The sequence below is a fragment of the Lissotriton helveticus genome, chromosome 8, assembly GCF_964261635.1.
Source record: "Lissotriton helveticus chromosome 8, aLisHel1.1, whole genome shotgun sequence".
NCBI classification, from domain to species: Eukaryota; Metazoa; Chordata; class Amphibia; order Caudata; family Salamandridae; genus Lissotriton; species Lissotriton helveticus.
In genome coordinates, this window is record NC_136069.1 from 1,525,254,759 (window position 1) to 1,525,271,586 (window position 16,828).

Consider the following 16,828-nt stretch of genomic DNA (forward strand, 5'->3'; position numbering starts at 1 on the left):
AAATACAAAAAGAACAAATGATGGACGGAATGCTAATTTAATCAAACATTCACCCACAGTCACAGATCTGGGTTAAATCCATGGTTTTATTGCACGCCATGCCATTCCAGTTCAGACCCAGCCATATGCAAATCAGCGTCTTGACCCTGCTCCCCATGGGTACTGTCCAGCCCGAACTGTCAGGTCATCTGTAGGTCTTTTGCTTTCTCGCCATAAGTGTGCCGGGTATGCCCAGACATGGGTCCCGGGCTCACTGTGTCACTGGATTCAAGCTAGCCTGGCTGATGAGCGGTCATGTCCAGGAACCGTTTCCAGGATGCTTGTTTCCGGTCCAGGGAGGACCAGGCTTGGCAGTTCGGGCTAGACTGTTGCCATGGGGAACAGGGTCAAGACTGAACTGGGATGGCATGGTGAGCAAAAGAACAATGGATTGAACCCAGATCTATTGACTGGGGTTGAATGGTTGATTTGCTCTCCATTCCATCCATCATCTGTTTGTCTTTATCTTCAGACTGTACAACAGCAGCAACTGAATTGTCAATCATTTTCTTCAACAAAGCGATTTTTGGAAGTTCAGAAAGAGCATTGGTTGCATTTTCTCTTAGAACAATTTAAGCATCAGCCTCAGAACACTCCTGATGTTTGTGCTTGGTTGTGTACCTTTTAGCCTTCATAATGCCCAAAAGAAACAAACAATGTAACAAAGTATACAAATTCTTGAGCGAAGGTAAGATTCATTCGCTTCCTAAGACAGAAAAATTAGGAAGTGCAGAGCAGTTTCTGGGCATTTACTTTGATGTTGGGATGTGTGGTGTTTTGTGTGTTTGTTTATTGCGCCAAGTAACTCTTGGGGCTCAATCTGTACGGCCTGAGAAAAGGAAGATTGACCAAGAGGCAATGGAATTGACTAGATCTCGATGAAATGCAGCAATAGACTTGCAATATAATTCATAGTCTGAAATAAAAAAATTAAAACTTGTTTTTTAAAACTTATTTTGACTGCTTGTGCAACAGACGTTCTCAGACAGTTAGGGGAGAGAAGCAGCAGTAACATCACAAATTAACATCTAGCCTATAAAAATGGCCGCAATGTGGAACTCAAGGGACAAGAAACTGAAACAATAAAAAAGAAGACTAAACCACATCATCCAAAAAGCTTACTCTTGCAGAAAATAGCAGATAATGCTGACATAGAGAGCATGATGGGGCGTATCTCTATAACAATTGATCTTTTAGAGGTCCTTTACATACTACCAAAATTGAGATTCCCAAAAGTTGAATATGAAACTTTAGGGCCATCATTCCCAAACCTAAACCAAGTCACTCAGTTTTGCATATGTAAAACAGTGACATGGTCTTTGAACTTAAAAGCAGATTGACAAGAAAAATCCTATTTCTCAGGACTTTTACATAAGAAAAATTCAAACAACTTGAAACGTCTTTAAATCATTTAAAATATTTTAATAAGAATAAATTACATTTTTGTCATAAAATATTATTTCGCTACACATTTGAAAATCAATTAGTGTATTAAATATATTTCTGTAAGGTGGGCAAAATAATTTGAGTGACGGTTAATTTAATACAAGTAAAGTAGCGTTTGAACTTTTGTGTTTGAATATTGTGACCATTCCTTCACAGCAATTGCGTTGTTCTAAAACTTGAGTGCAAATAATGCTGTTCTTCTGTAATTGATCCTTTTTTCAGTAAATAAGCCATTAGTTGTTTCCACTCAAATCAAGATCGCATCAGAATTCACTGTCCCACTTGTTCATTCCTTAATCCATTTTCACTGTCACAGTTCCTCCTCCTCCAGCTAATCTTTTTAGAGTAGGGAAGATATGATCAAACAGTGCCACTGACAAGATCATTCCTGAAATAAAAATACAAAGAAATAAGAATTTACTGTAAGCTAATGTCTTTCTCAATAAAAGGAATTTTCTTAACTATATTTCTTCTGCCTTTACACTTAAGGAGCGCACTCATAATCAACACCAAGTGGGTTTCTTTTCCAAGAATGTAAAATGTGGAAAACCCGTACAACGAACAACCAATAACAAATCCAACAGGGCTCAATTTTAAGTGACTGTTTTTGTTGTGATGACTGCAGCTGTTGTATTATACGTTAGTATGGATCTATATGCACTACATACATAGAGGCGCATATATACATACACAGACAACAAAATCATAAGCTTAATTAGGTGCTTAAATGAGACCAATCAACAGACGTGGGGGTGCAAATACAGAAGGTTAGATGGGTGACTGCATCATGGCAGCAGATGGCATGGGCAAAGACTTTAAAAATGTGTCAATTTCACTTTAGCTAAAACTAAAACATAATCGCTATCCAGCACAAGATTGTGCCTCATCCACAAACCTGTCATGAACCTGTCAAAACAAAATGAGTAGTTTCTTACCTGCAACTCCAGTTCTCTTGTAGGGGTATTTCCATGATAAGTCATAAGCACTTGAATAGTCCCGCCCACGTGCCGGGACCCCCGAGCACTTCTTTAGATGTATCTTCTTAAGTGGATATTTTTCGCCTTTCTTCAGAAAGGCCTGCAAAGACACTTAAGAGATTGAAACGACAATAATGCAGCCTAACTAAATAGGCTACAATGGCCACAACTTCATCTTAAAGTGAAAAAGATATCCAGTATACTATGTTTTGTACAATTTTGTATGGTGTTTAAAACACAGAAAACCCCCCTTCACAAAACTTTTCATGATACAGATGAAAGGATGGGACAGAGTAGCCCCATAGTCTGCCATTGTTATGTATCATTTTAGGACCCTATTGTAATTTTCCCGATTCATGCCCTTATATAGGTATAAATCACCATATCCTTATAATCATAACCATATTTAAGCATAGCGCATGCAGTCCAAATACGGCAGGGCTACTTCCACCTTTTCCGAAAATCTACAACAATTTCTTGGAAAACTCGGCTTCAGCAGCTAGGGACTTTCCCTTGCTCGAGAACTGACTTGTCCAAGAACTCATGGAGCTTTCAAAGAACTGAGACTCTTTGATGGCGTTATTATGTCCACCTTTACGTCAAACTCGACACCTTCAAGGTTTAAATATACCCACACTTGCCTTAGCAAACACACAGTGGTTTGGAGCAGTTCGACTAGCTACTTGCCCGACGCATCCTGCTACAGAAAGTGCCGAAAGAACCCGACCCTCCAGCAGACGCACTGAGAGACGCTGTCTTTTCTCCTGCCGAGAAATCCAGCTCCAGTGTTTCCAAGCTACCCTTGTGGGTAGGTGGGAAATCGAGTCCCGAGACTGATCTTCTCCATTCTAAACTAAGGTACGGAGCGGATTAGACCCTAAGAGAAATGTTGGACAGATTATTGGCAAAAGAATACTACATTTGTGCTACACCTCACTTACTTCTTCCCTCGTACTAAGCTTAGGTTATGTACACCGGGGTAGGCGTACTTTAGAAGCACCAGTTGAGTACTTTTAGCCTCTTATTTATGTATGTATTTATCTATGGTTTAGGAACCATACAATGCTCTTACAGTATTATTTTATTTTACTTTTTATACTGTATGCATTATATTTTACAACCAATTTTACGATTGTTGCAGTTCATTTCTTATGCTTGAGAAAGAAGACTGTTCAATAAATTTTTTATTGAAAACGCCCGTCTATCTATTTTTCTGCAACTCTGGTGAAACGAAGCAGGCACGATTGACTGAGTGAAACATATATCTATTGTTTCCACGACACAGATGATCAGTTTTATCTTGGGGAAACAAAGTTGTCATGTTTATGCGGTTGTCAGAAACTAATCCCTTCTTGTGAATTTGAGAACGTTTCTAGTGACCTCTGAGCAAGCTGGCACTCACAATTAAGTCTAATATATTCGATACAGACCTAGTCGGCCTCAGTCCTACGTCTAAACGATAGGATATATTATTCCAATGCGCAGAGCCTATTGGGAATATAGGAACTACACTACACCATTATATGTCTTAAACTAGACGGTGTGCCTTTAAGAAAACTCCAGAGACCACCAGTATCCCATGATGCACAGCCAGTGTCAGTTACTTCAGCTCTTTTTGAAGGCGATGAGAAGTGAATGCCTATTCTGTATAATGGATACGTCTGTCTATTCCACCGGGGAGGAGGGAGGGTTGCTTTTGACATCATGGAAATACACCTACAAGAGAACTGGAGTTACAGATAAACTATTCCTTCTCTTGTAGGGGATTTCTATGTATAGTCATAAGCACTTGAATAGACTAGCAAGCCCATCCCTATAAAACAGACAAAATGGGTATATTACGAAGCAAGGCCGGAGTAGCTGCTTTTCCTCTGGTAGAGTGATCCCTAGGCTTACTAGTAAGGGATTTGTTAGCTTTTTGGTAACAGAGTAAAATCCAAGGGACAATACATCTGGAAATGGATTGTTCAGAAGTCGCTAGACCTTTATGGAGAGAGACATAGTTTACAAATAACTGATCTGCTCACCATATATCCTTAGTTTTGTCGAGATGGAATTTTAAAACCTTGCTGACATCGAGGGAATGAAGCGATCTCTCCGCTAGAGAAGATGGCTGCTAGAAAAAAGTAGGCAAGGAAATAGTTTGGTTCACATGGAAATCCGATATTACCCTAGGAAAGAAATTTCGGATGAGTCCTCATAACCACTTTAGATGTATGGAAAACTGTGTATGGTTCTTGACAGCAATGTGCCTGGATTTCGCTAACCCTGCAGGCGGAAGTGATAACCACAAGGAAAGCAGTCTTCCAAAAAAGATGCTGAAGAGTAGCCTTATGAATGGATTCAAAGGGCTCTTGCATTAGCTGAGAAAGAACCACATTAAGTTCCCACGGAGGGGAAGGACCTCTACTGGGAGGAAAAACTTTTTTCTAACCTTCCAAGAAATCTTTAATGACAGGAATTCTGAAAAAGGAAGTTTGTGAAGAGCATTTCCTGTAAGCAGTTGGGGCTGCCAAGTGAACCTTAATGGAAGAAAATTGGAGGCCAGATTGTGCTAGATGAAGCAAGTATGGAAGGATGACATCTTCCTGGCAAGTGGTAGGGTCCTCATTCCTCGATGAGCACCAAATACAGAATCTCTTCCATGTATGAGCATAAGCGGAGCGTGTGGATGCCCGCTTAGCTTCCTTAAGAATGTCCATGCAGTTTTGAGGTGAGTTCAAGTGTCCATACTGCACTGGCTCAGGAGCCATGCTGCCAAATTCAAAGAGGAGACCTTTGGGTACGCCATTTGTCCTCCGAACTTTGTTAGTAAATGTATTTGCATGGCAGCCTGAGATGTGGCGGGATAGACAGGTGAAGGAGGGTTGTGAACCACATTTGACGTGGCCATTCCGGGGCTATGAGAATCATCTTGACCTGTGATTGAGAGAGCTTGATGAGGACTGCCGGGATTAGGGGAACTGGAGAAAAGGCGAAGAGAAATCTACCTGACCAGTTGATCCATAGGGCATTCTTGAAGGTTAATGGTTGGTAGTCCTTGGAGGCAAAGCTTTGACATTTGGTGATTTCTGCGGTGGCAAACAAATCGACCTCCGGAGTACCCCATTTATCTTGTACCATGTCATCATTTAAGACCCACTCGTGATTTTTCTGAAGGAGTCAGCTTAGAGAGTCAGACAGCATTTTGAACATCTAGGAGGTGAGTTGCTGTTATGGTCAGGTTTCTGGCTAGAAGCCACTTCCATATTGTCTGGGCTTCCCGAGATAATGGTCTGGATGTCGAGCCTCCCTGCTTGTTGAGGTAGAACATTGTTGTTGTATTGCCCGTTTGTACAAGCAGAGAGCTGGCACCAAATGACGACTGAAAAGATTTCAGAGCCAAATTAACTGCTCGTAGCTCTAGCAGATTGATGTGGTAAGTGGATTCCTTGCGCAACCATTTGCCCTGAATTTGAAGGTGATCTGTATGGGCTCCCCATCCCGGGAGAGAGGCATCAGTGACTATAGTTTGAGCCGGTATAACCTTGTTAAAAGGAGTTCCTTGTAGGAGATTGGTGGGCGAACACCATCATTTGATGGACCAGAGGGCATGTTGAGACAGTTGAATCCGGTCTTCCCAATCTCCTGTTCGCTGGTCCTATTGGTCTTCCAGACATTCCTGCAGGGGTCTCATGTGGAGACGTGCATTTGTTGTGAGATCTATGCAAGACGCCATGGAGCCCAGAAGAGAGGAGACCTTCCTCACAGTCGGGTGCAACATTGTCATGAAAGCCTGAGGCTTCTGAAAGATCGATAAGCGTCTCTCCTCCGAAGGATACACGTTTGCCGTGCAATGATCGAAGGATGCTCCCAGATATTGTAGGCATTGTACAGGCCTCGAGGTAGACTTTGTTTGACTCACGTGAAGTCCCAATCGAAGGAGAAGGTTGGAGGTCTAATTGAAATGTAGTTGAGCCACCTGACACGTGGATGCCTTGATCAGCCAATCGCCTAGATCAGGATAGACAAACACTTTGTGTTTCATCAGATGGGCAGCTACTTCCACCATGCACTTGAAGGTCCTGGGTGCTGACTTCAGGCCAAAAGGAAGTACTCAGATTGGTAGTGGTGGTTTCCCACTGCAAAACTCAAGAACTTTTGATGTTTCTTCATGATGAGGATGTGGATGTATGCGTCTTGTAGGCCTATTGCGCATAATCAATCCCCTCGTTGTAGTTGAGGATAGATCTGGTGAAATGCAAACATCCGGAATCTTTCTTTCCGAATCCATTTGTTGGCATTTCTTAGATCGAGAATAGGTCTGAACTCGTTCTTATCTTTCTTTTTGACGAGAAAGAATCTTGAATACAGTCCTTTGTCTCGTTGTAAAGAAGGAACAGGCTCCTCTGCCTGTTTTCATGAGAGAATGTCCATTTCTGCTTATAGTTGTGATAGGTGGAATCTTGACTGTTTCGGAGGCACTGATGCTGGAGGGCTGATGAATCGTAGAGAATATCCATTGCGAACAATATTCAGAACCCAACTGTCTTGTGCGATTCTTTGCCACTCTGCCAAGGTATTTTGAATGCTTCCCCCTACCTTTTTTTTTATTTAATATTTTTATTGTAACAATTGACAATTACAAAGCACGTCATTTAAAACTCAGTCCACCTTAACAGAGTATAGTTAGCTCACTCTCTGATCGAGTATACACAGCCATTTAGCCAACATCCCGAGACGGGCAGGCGGCGGGAAACAACAAGTCCAAGAACCCATTACATCTGGAATGACGATTACCTGTACCCAGGTGTATGAGAGATAGTGTGGAATCCTAGGTCGTAGTGCAAAGGCCTACCTGTTAGCAACCAGCCCAAGACTGTTTTTGTCCTCAGATACCCTACCGCAATAGTCTCCTTAGTAGAGGTCCTAGCCTATTCCAGCAGGTTCATCCACACTCCAGTCCCTTCCGGCACTCACAGCATCTATTTCTTCCTCCGCAGTCCCTTCTGCACGCTGCATATATGATATATATAAACCCCAAAAGTTTTTCGCTCTGCTTCTGGGGGATAACAGCTCACTATAAATTTCCGACTGTGTAGAACAGTACAGCATATCTCGCGTCCATTGTCTCATCGTCGGGACTGGTCCCCTCATCCAGCACAAAGCCACTCGTCTCTTGGCTATTAGCAGCCCCATGTCAACCAATTTGCGCACTGCCCTAGATAGCGCCTTAGTGTACCCCAAAAGGGCAACCAATGGGTCCAGTGCAAGGCTAGTTTCTACCACTCTGCTCAACTCCATAAAGACCTTTTCCCAAAAGGCATAAACTCCCGGGCACAGCCATGCCAGGTGCAAAAAATCGGCAACTGGCGTGCAACATCTCTCACACCTAGTATCGTCACGCAAGCCATACCTGCATAGCCGTTCAGGTGTGTAGTAAACTCGATTAAGGTATTTGAAATGGACCAACCTATGCCTACCGTGTAGTGAGACTTTCCTAGTGTTCGTGCAGCAATAGGCCCATTTATCATCCTCCAGTTGCACATTCAAATCTCGCTGCCATGCAAGCCTGGCCTTAATGTACTTATGCGCCCTGTGCGACATTGCTATCTTGTAAATAGCTGCCACCATCCTGCGTGGAGAAGCGCTTTCGATGACATGTGTTAGTTCCAGAACCTCCAGCAGCTCCTCCATGCTGTCACCCAATTGTGCCCTGAGAGGAACAAGTTACTTACCTTCGGTAACGCTTTTTCTGGTAGATACAATATCTGCCTGTGGATTCCTCACCTTGTGAATATCCCCTGCGTCAGCAACATTCGGAAATTCTTTTTGTAGCTCCGCGCCGACGTGGAGGACATCACAGAGGCACGGCATTGTGCGTGACTCCGCTGACGTCACCGACACCATAAAAGGCCCACGCCGGCGTGATGACCTCAGTTCTACCCTTTTTTCCGTGCCTTCGAGGCACACGGACGGACCGATGACAGCAGAAATATACACAGTATACACAGTACACAAATGTCAAAATAACACACACAGTGTGAAACCAATGCAGGAAATTAAAACGTTGTGAGAAGTTGGCCTGATGTGCAGTGCTCACTATTCTAGTGATCACTATATATCAGTCCAAACAACCCTTATTGATGATTGGTTGTAAGTCAACCTTATAGACCAGCTATCCTAGTAGCATGGATACGAGCAGTCTAAGGCTAAGACTCTAGAGGGCGTGTTAAGCCAGCTGTTTTACCATCACATTACCCCTTGAACACCCAGGGAAAGGACACCACACAAGTGTTATGAAAATAAACAGTGTATTTATTAGAATCACAACAACCCTGTACTCTTTATGAGGACAGGGTGCTAAGCACACAACAAAACTCTTACGAAAATACTTTTAAGTTAGCACGTTACACAAATGCCCGAGGGGCACGAAAAACCATATACTTTCAAAGTGGAATGCGAATTACTAGCAGGTAAGTAACAGTTCTAATAGGCTTTGGAATCGCTAGGACTGGACTAGGGAATCGTTAGATTACTACTAGGAGGCCCAGGGGACTCGGGTGCAGAGTGTGCACTCTCACGCGGGATGCGGGACAAAGTCTAGGGAAGCTAGAATTCACAAAGTTAGTGTTCACGGGCGAACCCGACCTGGTAGGGAGAAAACGACAGTGGATCCTGACCCTTGGATAGTGAGGCTATGCTGGGACACCGAAGTGCCGAAGTTACCTAGCCCAGGGGCTGCAGCTGCATAGGTCTGAAAAGACGTCGGGGATCTCGTTGCCGGACCAGGAGCCTGGAAGAAGGAAGTTGCTGGCAGGCGACCAGTGAAGGAAAGTTCGATGGATCCAAGCCTGGATCAAGGAAGAAGAAAACCTGAAAGCAGAGGGGACCAAGTTCTTGAATCACTAGCCAGTGATTAAGTGGGCACCAGGATGGCACCGGGCGAAGTCACCGCAGTCAGGTGAGTGGGCGCTGCTGGGCTCTGCAGTCTCTCGGACCAGGAGGCGTTGTCGGCGACCAGGATGGAGGTGCGAGCTGTCCCACGAAGGATGAAGTCGTTGGCGTCGAAGTTACCCAGGATTGGGCAACAAGCCTTGGCTAATTCAAGCCCACGCGGTGGACTCAAAATGGCGTCTTGAGTGGACCAGGAGGGTCCGGGGTGCTCCTCTTCTGGAAGGGAGCAAGGGCCAGTCTGGAGCAACCAGACCAGCAGCAGAAATGTCGTCGGGCGTCGTCGGGAAGGCCACAAGCCAACGGGCTAGTAGCCAAACAACGCGGTGAGCAGCGGAAAGCAGAAGGGCCCCACGCAGATCGTGGAGATGCTGGGGGGCTGCACTTCGGAGCTGGAGCTGCTCAGAGTCGGGGCTTCTCGGACCCCAAAGCACTCACCAGTAGATTACTCGGCGGGCTTGCTGGAAAGAAGTCGTGCAGTCTTGCAGATGGCCGGTCCCTTGAGGTCTCGTCGCACCCACGGTTCTCAGCTGGGCTGTAGAGGTGGGTAGAGGTCAGAGGTGCCAGGGAAGCCGGTTCTCGTCGAGCTGGGCAGTCGGATTCCGGAGGAAGGACTTGCAGCAGACCGCAGTGTTCTTAGATGGTGCCTGCGGATGCAGGGTGACTACTCCTTAGTCACAAGGGAGAAATCTTAGGAAGAAGTCTTGAGTTCCTTTCGCAGAAAGTAGTTTCAGGATTCAAAGATGATCTGATTTGGAAGGGGGCCAGTCTCTACCTTTATCTGGGAAAAAGGGGCTGGCACGCGACTAGGTCCTGCCCTATGGGTGGGACCAGGAGGGGGGTGGTTACACCCACTTCCTTGGCGGGCTTTTCCCCAGCACAGGGTCTGGAGTGACCCTGGAACTGGTTCCAGCCAGCCTATGCACAGTGAGCACCGGGGTGCCACGTGCAGTCACCTTCCTCTAAAGCCCTGCCTACCTACAATACACAAAACCCTGTCTGGGACGGTGCTGGCACCGCCCCTGGCAGGAAACCCTTTGTCCTTATCTCCTGCTCTGGGAGGACTCCCAGCAGCAGGAGGGCAGACTTGTGTCTCGGTGGCAGCATCCATTTTGTGGATGCTAAGGCTCTGTCTGACTTTTAACCGGGTTATAGGTTACAGGCATGTCGTGTCCCTCTAGAAGGGTGGAATGCTAACCCCGTCGCCAGAATTGGCGAGGGGTTAGTATTCCAATTCGTATGACACCTTACTCGACATGTTTTGATAAAGCGATACCAGAGTTGGCACATAACCGCGAGGATTATAATGCACTTAAGAGTATATGGTATGCGATATCATGGAAACGGCTAAGGGATGGATCCCGAAAGCCGCAGACAGGCTCAGCTCATGCTAGAGCACCATCTCACACGATTCCAAGCACTCTGCCTTCAGGATTGTTAAGGCCTGCTATAGGAGTGACTGATAGGAGATCTGTGTGTCCATTTTAGGGTTAGATATAGGTATACTATATCTAAAGCAAAGGTGATTACACCACCTTGCCCCAGCTGTCAAGCAGCCAGTTGTGTCAGATTTGGATGGCCAGCCAGGGGTGGCATAATACATGCTGCAGCCCCTGGTAGGCCCTGGGTACACCTATGCCCTGGGTACCTAAGGTACACTGTACAGGGACTGATAAGGTGACTCAGTATCCAATTTAGATATGTACCTAAGGTACATGGAATCCATTTTACAGAGAGAGCAGTAGGCCTGGGGCCCTGAATAGCAGGGTCCCAGGTCAACTAAGTCAGAAAACCAGCAAAACACCAGGCAAAAAGTTGGGGGCAACCATAGTCAGGGGTCAACCTTCCTACAAACGTAATGAACATTTCCTTTGACAATAAAAATAAATACAATACATCAACTCAAGTATAGAGGAGTGGACAACGGGGAGGCGGGTGGCTCAGTGAGGAATTCACAAGCAGATATTGTATCTACCAGAAAAAGCGCTACCGAAGGTAAGTAACTTGTTCTTCTGATAGATACATCTGCCAGTGGATTCCTCACCTTGTGAATAGAGTCCCACAGCAGTCCCCGGAAGAGGGTGTCCACTCTGCTATACCAGAAAATCCTGGAGGACAGCGCGCGCAAAATGGCCCTCCCTCCTCACTTCGGTATCCAAGCAGTAATGCTTCGCGAAAGTGTGGAGGGAGGCCCAAGTCGCCGCTCTACAAATGTCCTCAACAGGTACACCCCTAGACAAAGCAGATATTGATGACTTTGCTCTAGTAGAGTGAGCTCTTATACCCTCTGGAGGTTCCTTACCCGCCAGGGCGTAGCAGATCTTAATGCAGAGGATAATCCATCTCGAGAGCGTGCGCTTGTGCACCGCCTTCCCCTTCTTGCAGCCAGCAAAACCAACAAACAGCTGGTCATCCAACCTGAACTCTCGGGTCCTGTCCAGGTAAAAGCTCACCGCCCTTTTCAGGTCCAAGCGGTGTATTCTCTCCTACTCCTTGGAAGGGTGAGGGGGAGGATAAAAGGTAGGGAGGGTAACGGACTGCCCCAGATGGAAAGGAGTTACCACTTTAGGCAGAAAAGCAGCCCTGGTCCTGAGAACCATTCTTGAAGCATGAATGGATAAACATGGGGGCCTCGAACTAAGAGCTTGAAGCTCACTTACTCTCCTTGCCGAGGTTATTGCCACCAGAAAAATAGTCTTAAAAGACAAAAGTCTTAAGGGACATGTGTGTAAAGGTTCAAAAGGAGGACCCATCAAGAACGTAAGAACAAGGTTCAAGTCGCATTGAGGTACAATAAAAGGTGTAGGAGGAAATTTATTGGTAAGGCCCTTAATGAATCGTAATACTATAGGAGATTTAAACAAAGAGGGCTGGTCTGGCAAACAAAGGAAAGCCGATAAGGCCGACAAATAACCTTTGATAGTTGCCACCGCAAAACCCTGCTGGGCCAAGGAAAGTGCAAATTGAAGTATATTGGACAAACAAGCCCTTAAAGGGTCAACGGACTTCTCCCCGCACCAAGCAACAAATTTAGACCATCTATAAGAATAAATGGACTTGGTGGAGTCACGCCTGGCCGATAAGATGACATCCACCACATCGTGCGGAAGAGAAAAGGAAATCAGGTTGCCCCATTCAATCTCCAGGCATGAAGGTGTAAGGTCTGGAGGTGGAGGTGTAGAACCTGCCCCTCCATCTGGGAGAGGAGATCTGCCCTGTGAGGGAGACGGAACGGCGGGCACAAGGAGAGGTGGAGAAGATCTGTGTACCACACCCTTCTTGGCCAATCCGGGGCGACCAATATAACTTGGGCCCAGTCTTGGCGTATCTTCCTCAGAACCCGAGGAATCAAAGGTATGGGAGGAAACGCGTAAAGGAGTTGCGAGTCCCAACTCAACTGAAACACGTCCCCCAAGGCTCCCTGCATCGGAAACTGAAGGCTGCAGAATGACGGGCAGTGAGCATTCTCGCAAGTAGTAAACAGGTCCACCTGAGGAGACCCCCACGTCCGAAAGACGTGACGAACTACCTCCGGATGAAGTCTCCACTCGTGGTCGGCTGAGAACTGCCGACTGAGACTGTCTGCACGAACGTTCAGAACTCCAGCCAGATGATTTGCCATTAGACAAATCTGATGGTCCTGAACCCAGGACCAGAGGCGCAGAGCCTCTCTGCAGAGACACTGCGACCCAACTCCTCCCTGCTTGTTGACATACCACATTGTGGTCGTGTTGTCCGTCAGGACCTGAACTGACTGACCGCGAAGGGAAGGGAGGAAGGCCTTGAGTGCCAGACGTATCGCCCGCAATTCCAAAAGGTTGATGTGAAGCAACCTTTCCTCTGGAGACCAAAGACCCTTGACCTCCAAATCCCCCAGATGAGCACCCCACCCTAAAGTGGATGCATCCGTTATCACTGTGGCCACCGATGGAGGAAGTTGAAAAGGCTTTCCTTGTGACAGATTGCCTTCCACGCTCCACCAAGACAGATCCGCTGCAGTTTCTCTCGAAATCCTCACTGACTCCCTGAGATCTCCGCCGTGCTGATACCACTGCCTGCGGAGGCACCACTGGAGTGCCCTCATGTGCCAGCGTGCATGGTTGACCAACAGAATGCAAGAAGCCATCAGACCGAGCAGGCCAAGGACCTTCAGGACTGAAACGACCGCTCCATTGAAAAATAAAGGAATCATTTCATGTATGTCGCGAATCCTTTGAGGAGGAGGGAATGCACGACACACAGTAGTGTCCAGTACCGCACCTATGAACAGGTTGCGCTGGGAGGGCAACAGGTGAGATTTGGGTACATTTATTGAAAAACCCAACCTGTGCAACAACTGAGTTGTCTCTTGCAGATGATGGAGCACTAACTCTGGAGGTTCTGCTTTGATCAGCCAATCGTCCAGATACGGGAATACCGGTATCCCCGATCTTCTGAGATGTACAGCCACCACAGCCATCACCTTGGTGAAGACTCGAGGTGCAGTAGTAAGACCAAACGGAAGGACCGCAAACTGGTAGTGTTGCGATCCAACCGTGAAACGGAGATACTTTCTGTGCGACTTTAGGATTGGGATATGAAAATACGCATCCTGCAAGTCGATCAACACCATCCAGTCTTCTTCCAGCAGCGTTTGAAGAACCTGTGCAAGGGTGAGCATCTTGAACTTCTTCTGCTTCAGGTAAAGGTTCAAGATCCTGAGATCCAGGATCGGACGGAGCCTGCCATCCTTCTTGGGGATCAGAAAGAACCGGAGGTAGCATCCCTGACCCCGCTCCCGCTCTGGAACCACCTCTATCGCACCCTTTCTGAACAGAGCCAGGACTTCCTCCTGCAGGAGCAGCAGATGGTCCTCCGAACAATAACCCTGGCAAGGTGGGTAATTTGGGGGGAATTCCCGAAAGGGAAGAGCATACCCATTCTCCACGAGATTGAGAACCCAAAGATCTGATGTAATCAGTTCCCAATCTCGCAGGAAATGGGTAAGCCGGCCCCCCCACTGGGCCCACATGATCCGGAATGGCGGATCTAGGGCTGCTTTGCTGCAGTGGTACGGGGCTGGGAAGGGGAAGAGGAGGAGGAGGGGGCTTGACGACCTCTAGAACGAGCTCGCTGTCTGCCTCTGTACGACTTGTACAGCGTATTCTGCTGTTGTTGTGGCTGCTGCTGAAATGTTTTGTAGGAACGAAAGGAAGACCTGCCAAATCCTCTGAAACGCCTTCCAGTAGTACCCCTGGTCTGAAGGTCTAAAGATTTTGCTGTGGCCCTGATGTCTTTGAAACGTTCTGAAGCAGCGTCAGCCTTCTTGCCAAACAATCCTGACCCATCAAAGGGCAAGTCCATCAAAGCAGACTGAACATCTGCAGAAATTCCGATGACTTTAACCATGCAGCTCTCCTAGTGGCCACCGAAGAGCCCATGACTCTCGCCACCGAATCAGCCGTGTCCAGCCCACTCTGAATTACTTGTCTCGCAGCAGCCTGAGTGTCCGAAATTACTTCCTGAAAGTCCTTTCTATCCCACTCAGGAATTTTCGGCACTAACTGCTTCACGGAATCCATCAAGGCATGGATGTATCGTCCCATCAGGCAAGTTGCACTAGTAGATTTTAACGCCATGCTAGCAGAGGAGAAGACCTTCTTGGCGGCCTGATCTTGCTTCTTCGACTCTTTCTCCCCAGGAACCTGCGGAAAAGCACCCGCAGACTTCTTTGAGCAGGCAGCCTGCACAACCAAACTCTCAGGCAGGGGGTGTGTAGACAAAAAGTACGGGTCATTAGGCGCCACCCTATTCCTCCTCGCCACAGCCCTTGAAACAGCAGGAGTTGTCAGAGGTTTCTTCCAGACTTCATAAATGGGTTCAGCCAACGCATCATTAAATGGAAGCATTGGTTCAATTACGGAGGAAGGCGAGTGAAGGACCTCAGTAAGAATATTTGACTTGTATTCAGTGGTGGGCAGAGTAATATTCAACAAGCCCGCAGCCTTTTTAATTACAACGTGATAAGGCATCACATCCTTGGAAGGCACGTCTGACACAGAGGCCAAATCCCACTCCGGAGACAGTTCAAGTCCACTGGCCTCTCTCAGGTCATCAAAAGGATCATCAGAATCCTGTAACTCTCCTTCCTCAACATCAGCATACCGATACCTTTTTTCCTCCAAATGTCTCTGGGCTTCACGCCTTGACCTTTCCTTCATGAATGAAGTCGACGGATCCAGAACCGACTCCGCCGGGGTCGGAGCCGGCGTCGAACCTGAAGTCGGGCGAGGTAGTTTTACCCGAGGTCGAACAGGATCCTGCATCGGAGTTGTGGGCACCGGCGTCGATGGAATCGGCGTCGAAGGCTTCGGCGTCGCCGGAAAATGCCACTGCGGTGCTAGAGCCGGCATGAAAGGCATAAAGGGTGCAGGAGCATAAGCCTGGGGAACACCCAAGTTATACGCCAAAGGACCCGTGGGACCAACAGGTGCACCAGAGGGGTACATTGCCCTGGAGCAAACCCCAAACATTGCATTCAGGAACTGGGATGGATCCTGACCTGGAGCCAGAAAGGCTGGATAAGGGCCCCCAGGCTGCTCTCGAGGGAGCGGAGTCGTCTTGACGTCGATCTCCTCCTCAGGCTGGGGCACCGGGGTCGACGAACCCGCAGGCACGGGAACCTCGCCTTCACCAACCTCCTCCACCTCACCTTCATCCTCATGACGATCTCATGATGATTGTCTGATTCGCTGGACTGTTTTTAACAATGCATCCAACTTGAGAATATGTGCAGCTTGATGACCCAATACGTTTGGTCCTGAACCTAGCGATCCTCACCTTACGTAGCTTTGCGGGGATTGATTGTTTGCTTTGCTGGGGATATTTCAACATAGCTTTAATACTGCTCCCCCCATATGTAGCGGTGATGCGATTTGTTTGTTTCGCTGGACTTTAATCTGCTCACTTCCTTCGTACTTTACCTAACTCATATTCTCTTGACTCTGGCCCCTTTCTCTCATATCATCTCACATTCCCTTTCATTGTTCTTTTCCTCTGCCGAATCCTCCCCTTACCCTTTCCCAACATCGCATCCTTCCTCTCCTCCCTTTCCAAGTTCTCTTCCCTCCATAGCCTCTACCCACGGCCCTCCCTTGACTACTCACGTGACTATCTGACTCTCCTACATTCTCCTTTGCCTAACATGCCTCCTCTCAATATCCCTCCCCCTCCCAGGACCTTTCTCTATCTAAACATGGTCCCAACTCCTGGTGCATTCCGTACCCCCCAATCTTTCTAAACACGCTAGAAAAAAACTCAAACATAACTTCCTCACTCGAAATCCTGAAACACTTATTGTTGACAACTACTACAGCCCTACCGGCAAAAGCTGAGAGTTGTGCTCCTGAGGCGGAAGCCGGGAGCGAGGCACTATTTTTTAAAATTGTTATCAC

The 16,828-nt window shown here is 47.1% G+C and overlaps 1 protein-coding gene across 1 annotated transcript in view; it reads right to left on the bottom strand.

Annotated features, from left to right (window-relative positions):
• Window positions 1-1,440: 1,440 nt before the first annotated feature.
• The window catches only part of AQP11 (aquaporin 11), a 211,371-nt gene continuing 195,983 nt past the window's right edge, over window positions 1,441-16,828 (bottom strand). Inside the window, 1 exon segment of the mRNA XM_078658508.1 lies at window positions 1,441-1,873. Within this exon segment, the coding sequence (XP_078514634.1) occupies window positions 1,779-1,873 (95 nt within the window). The 3' untranslated portion in view covers window positions 1,441-1,778.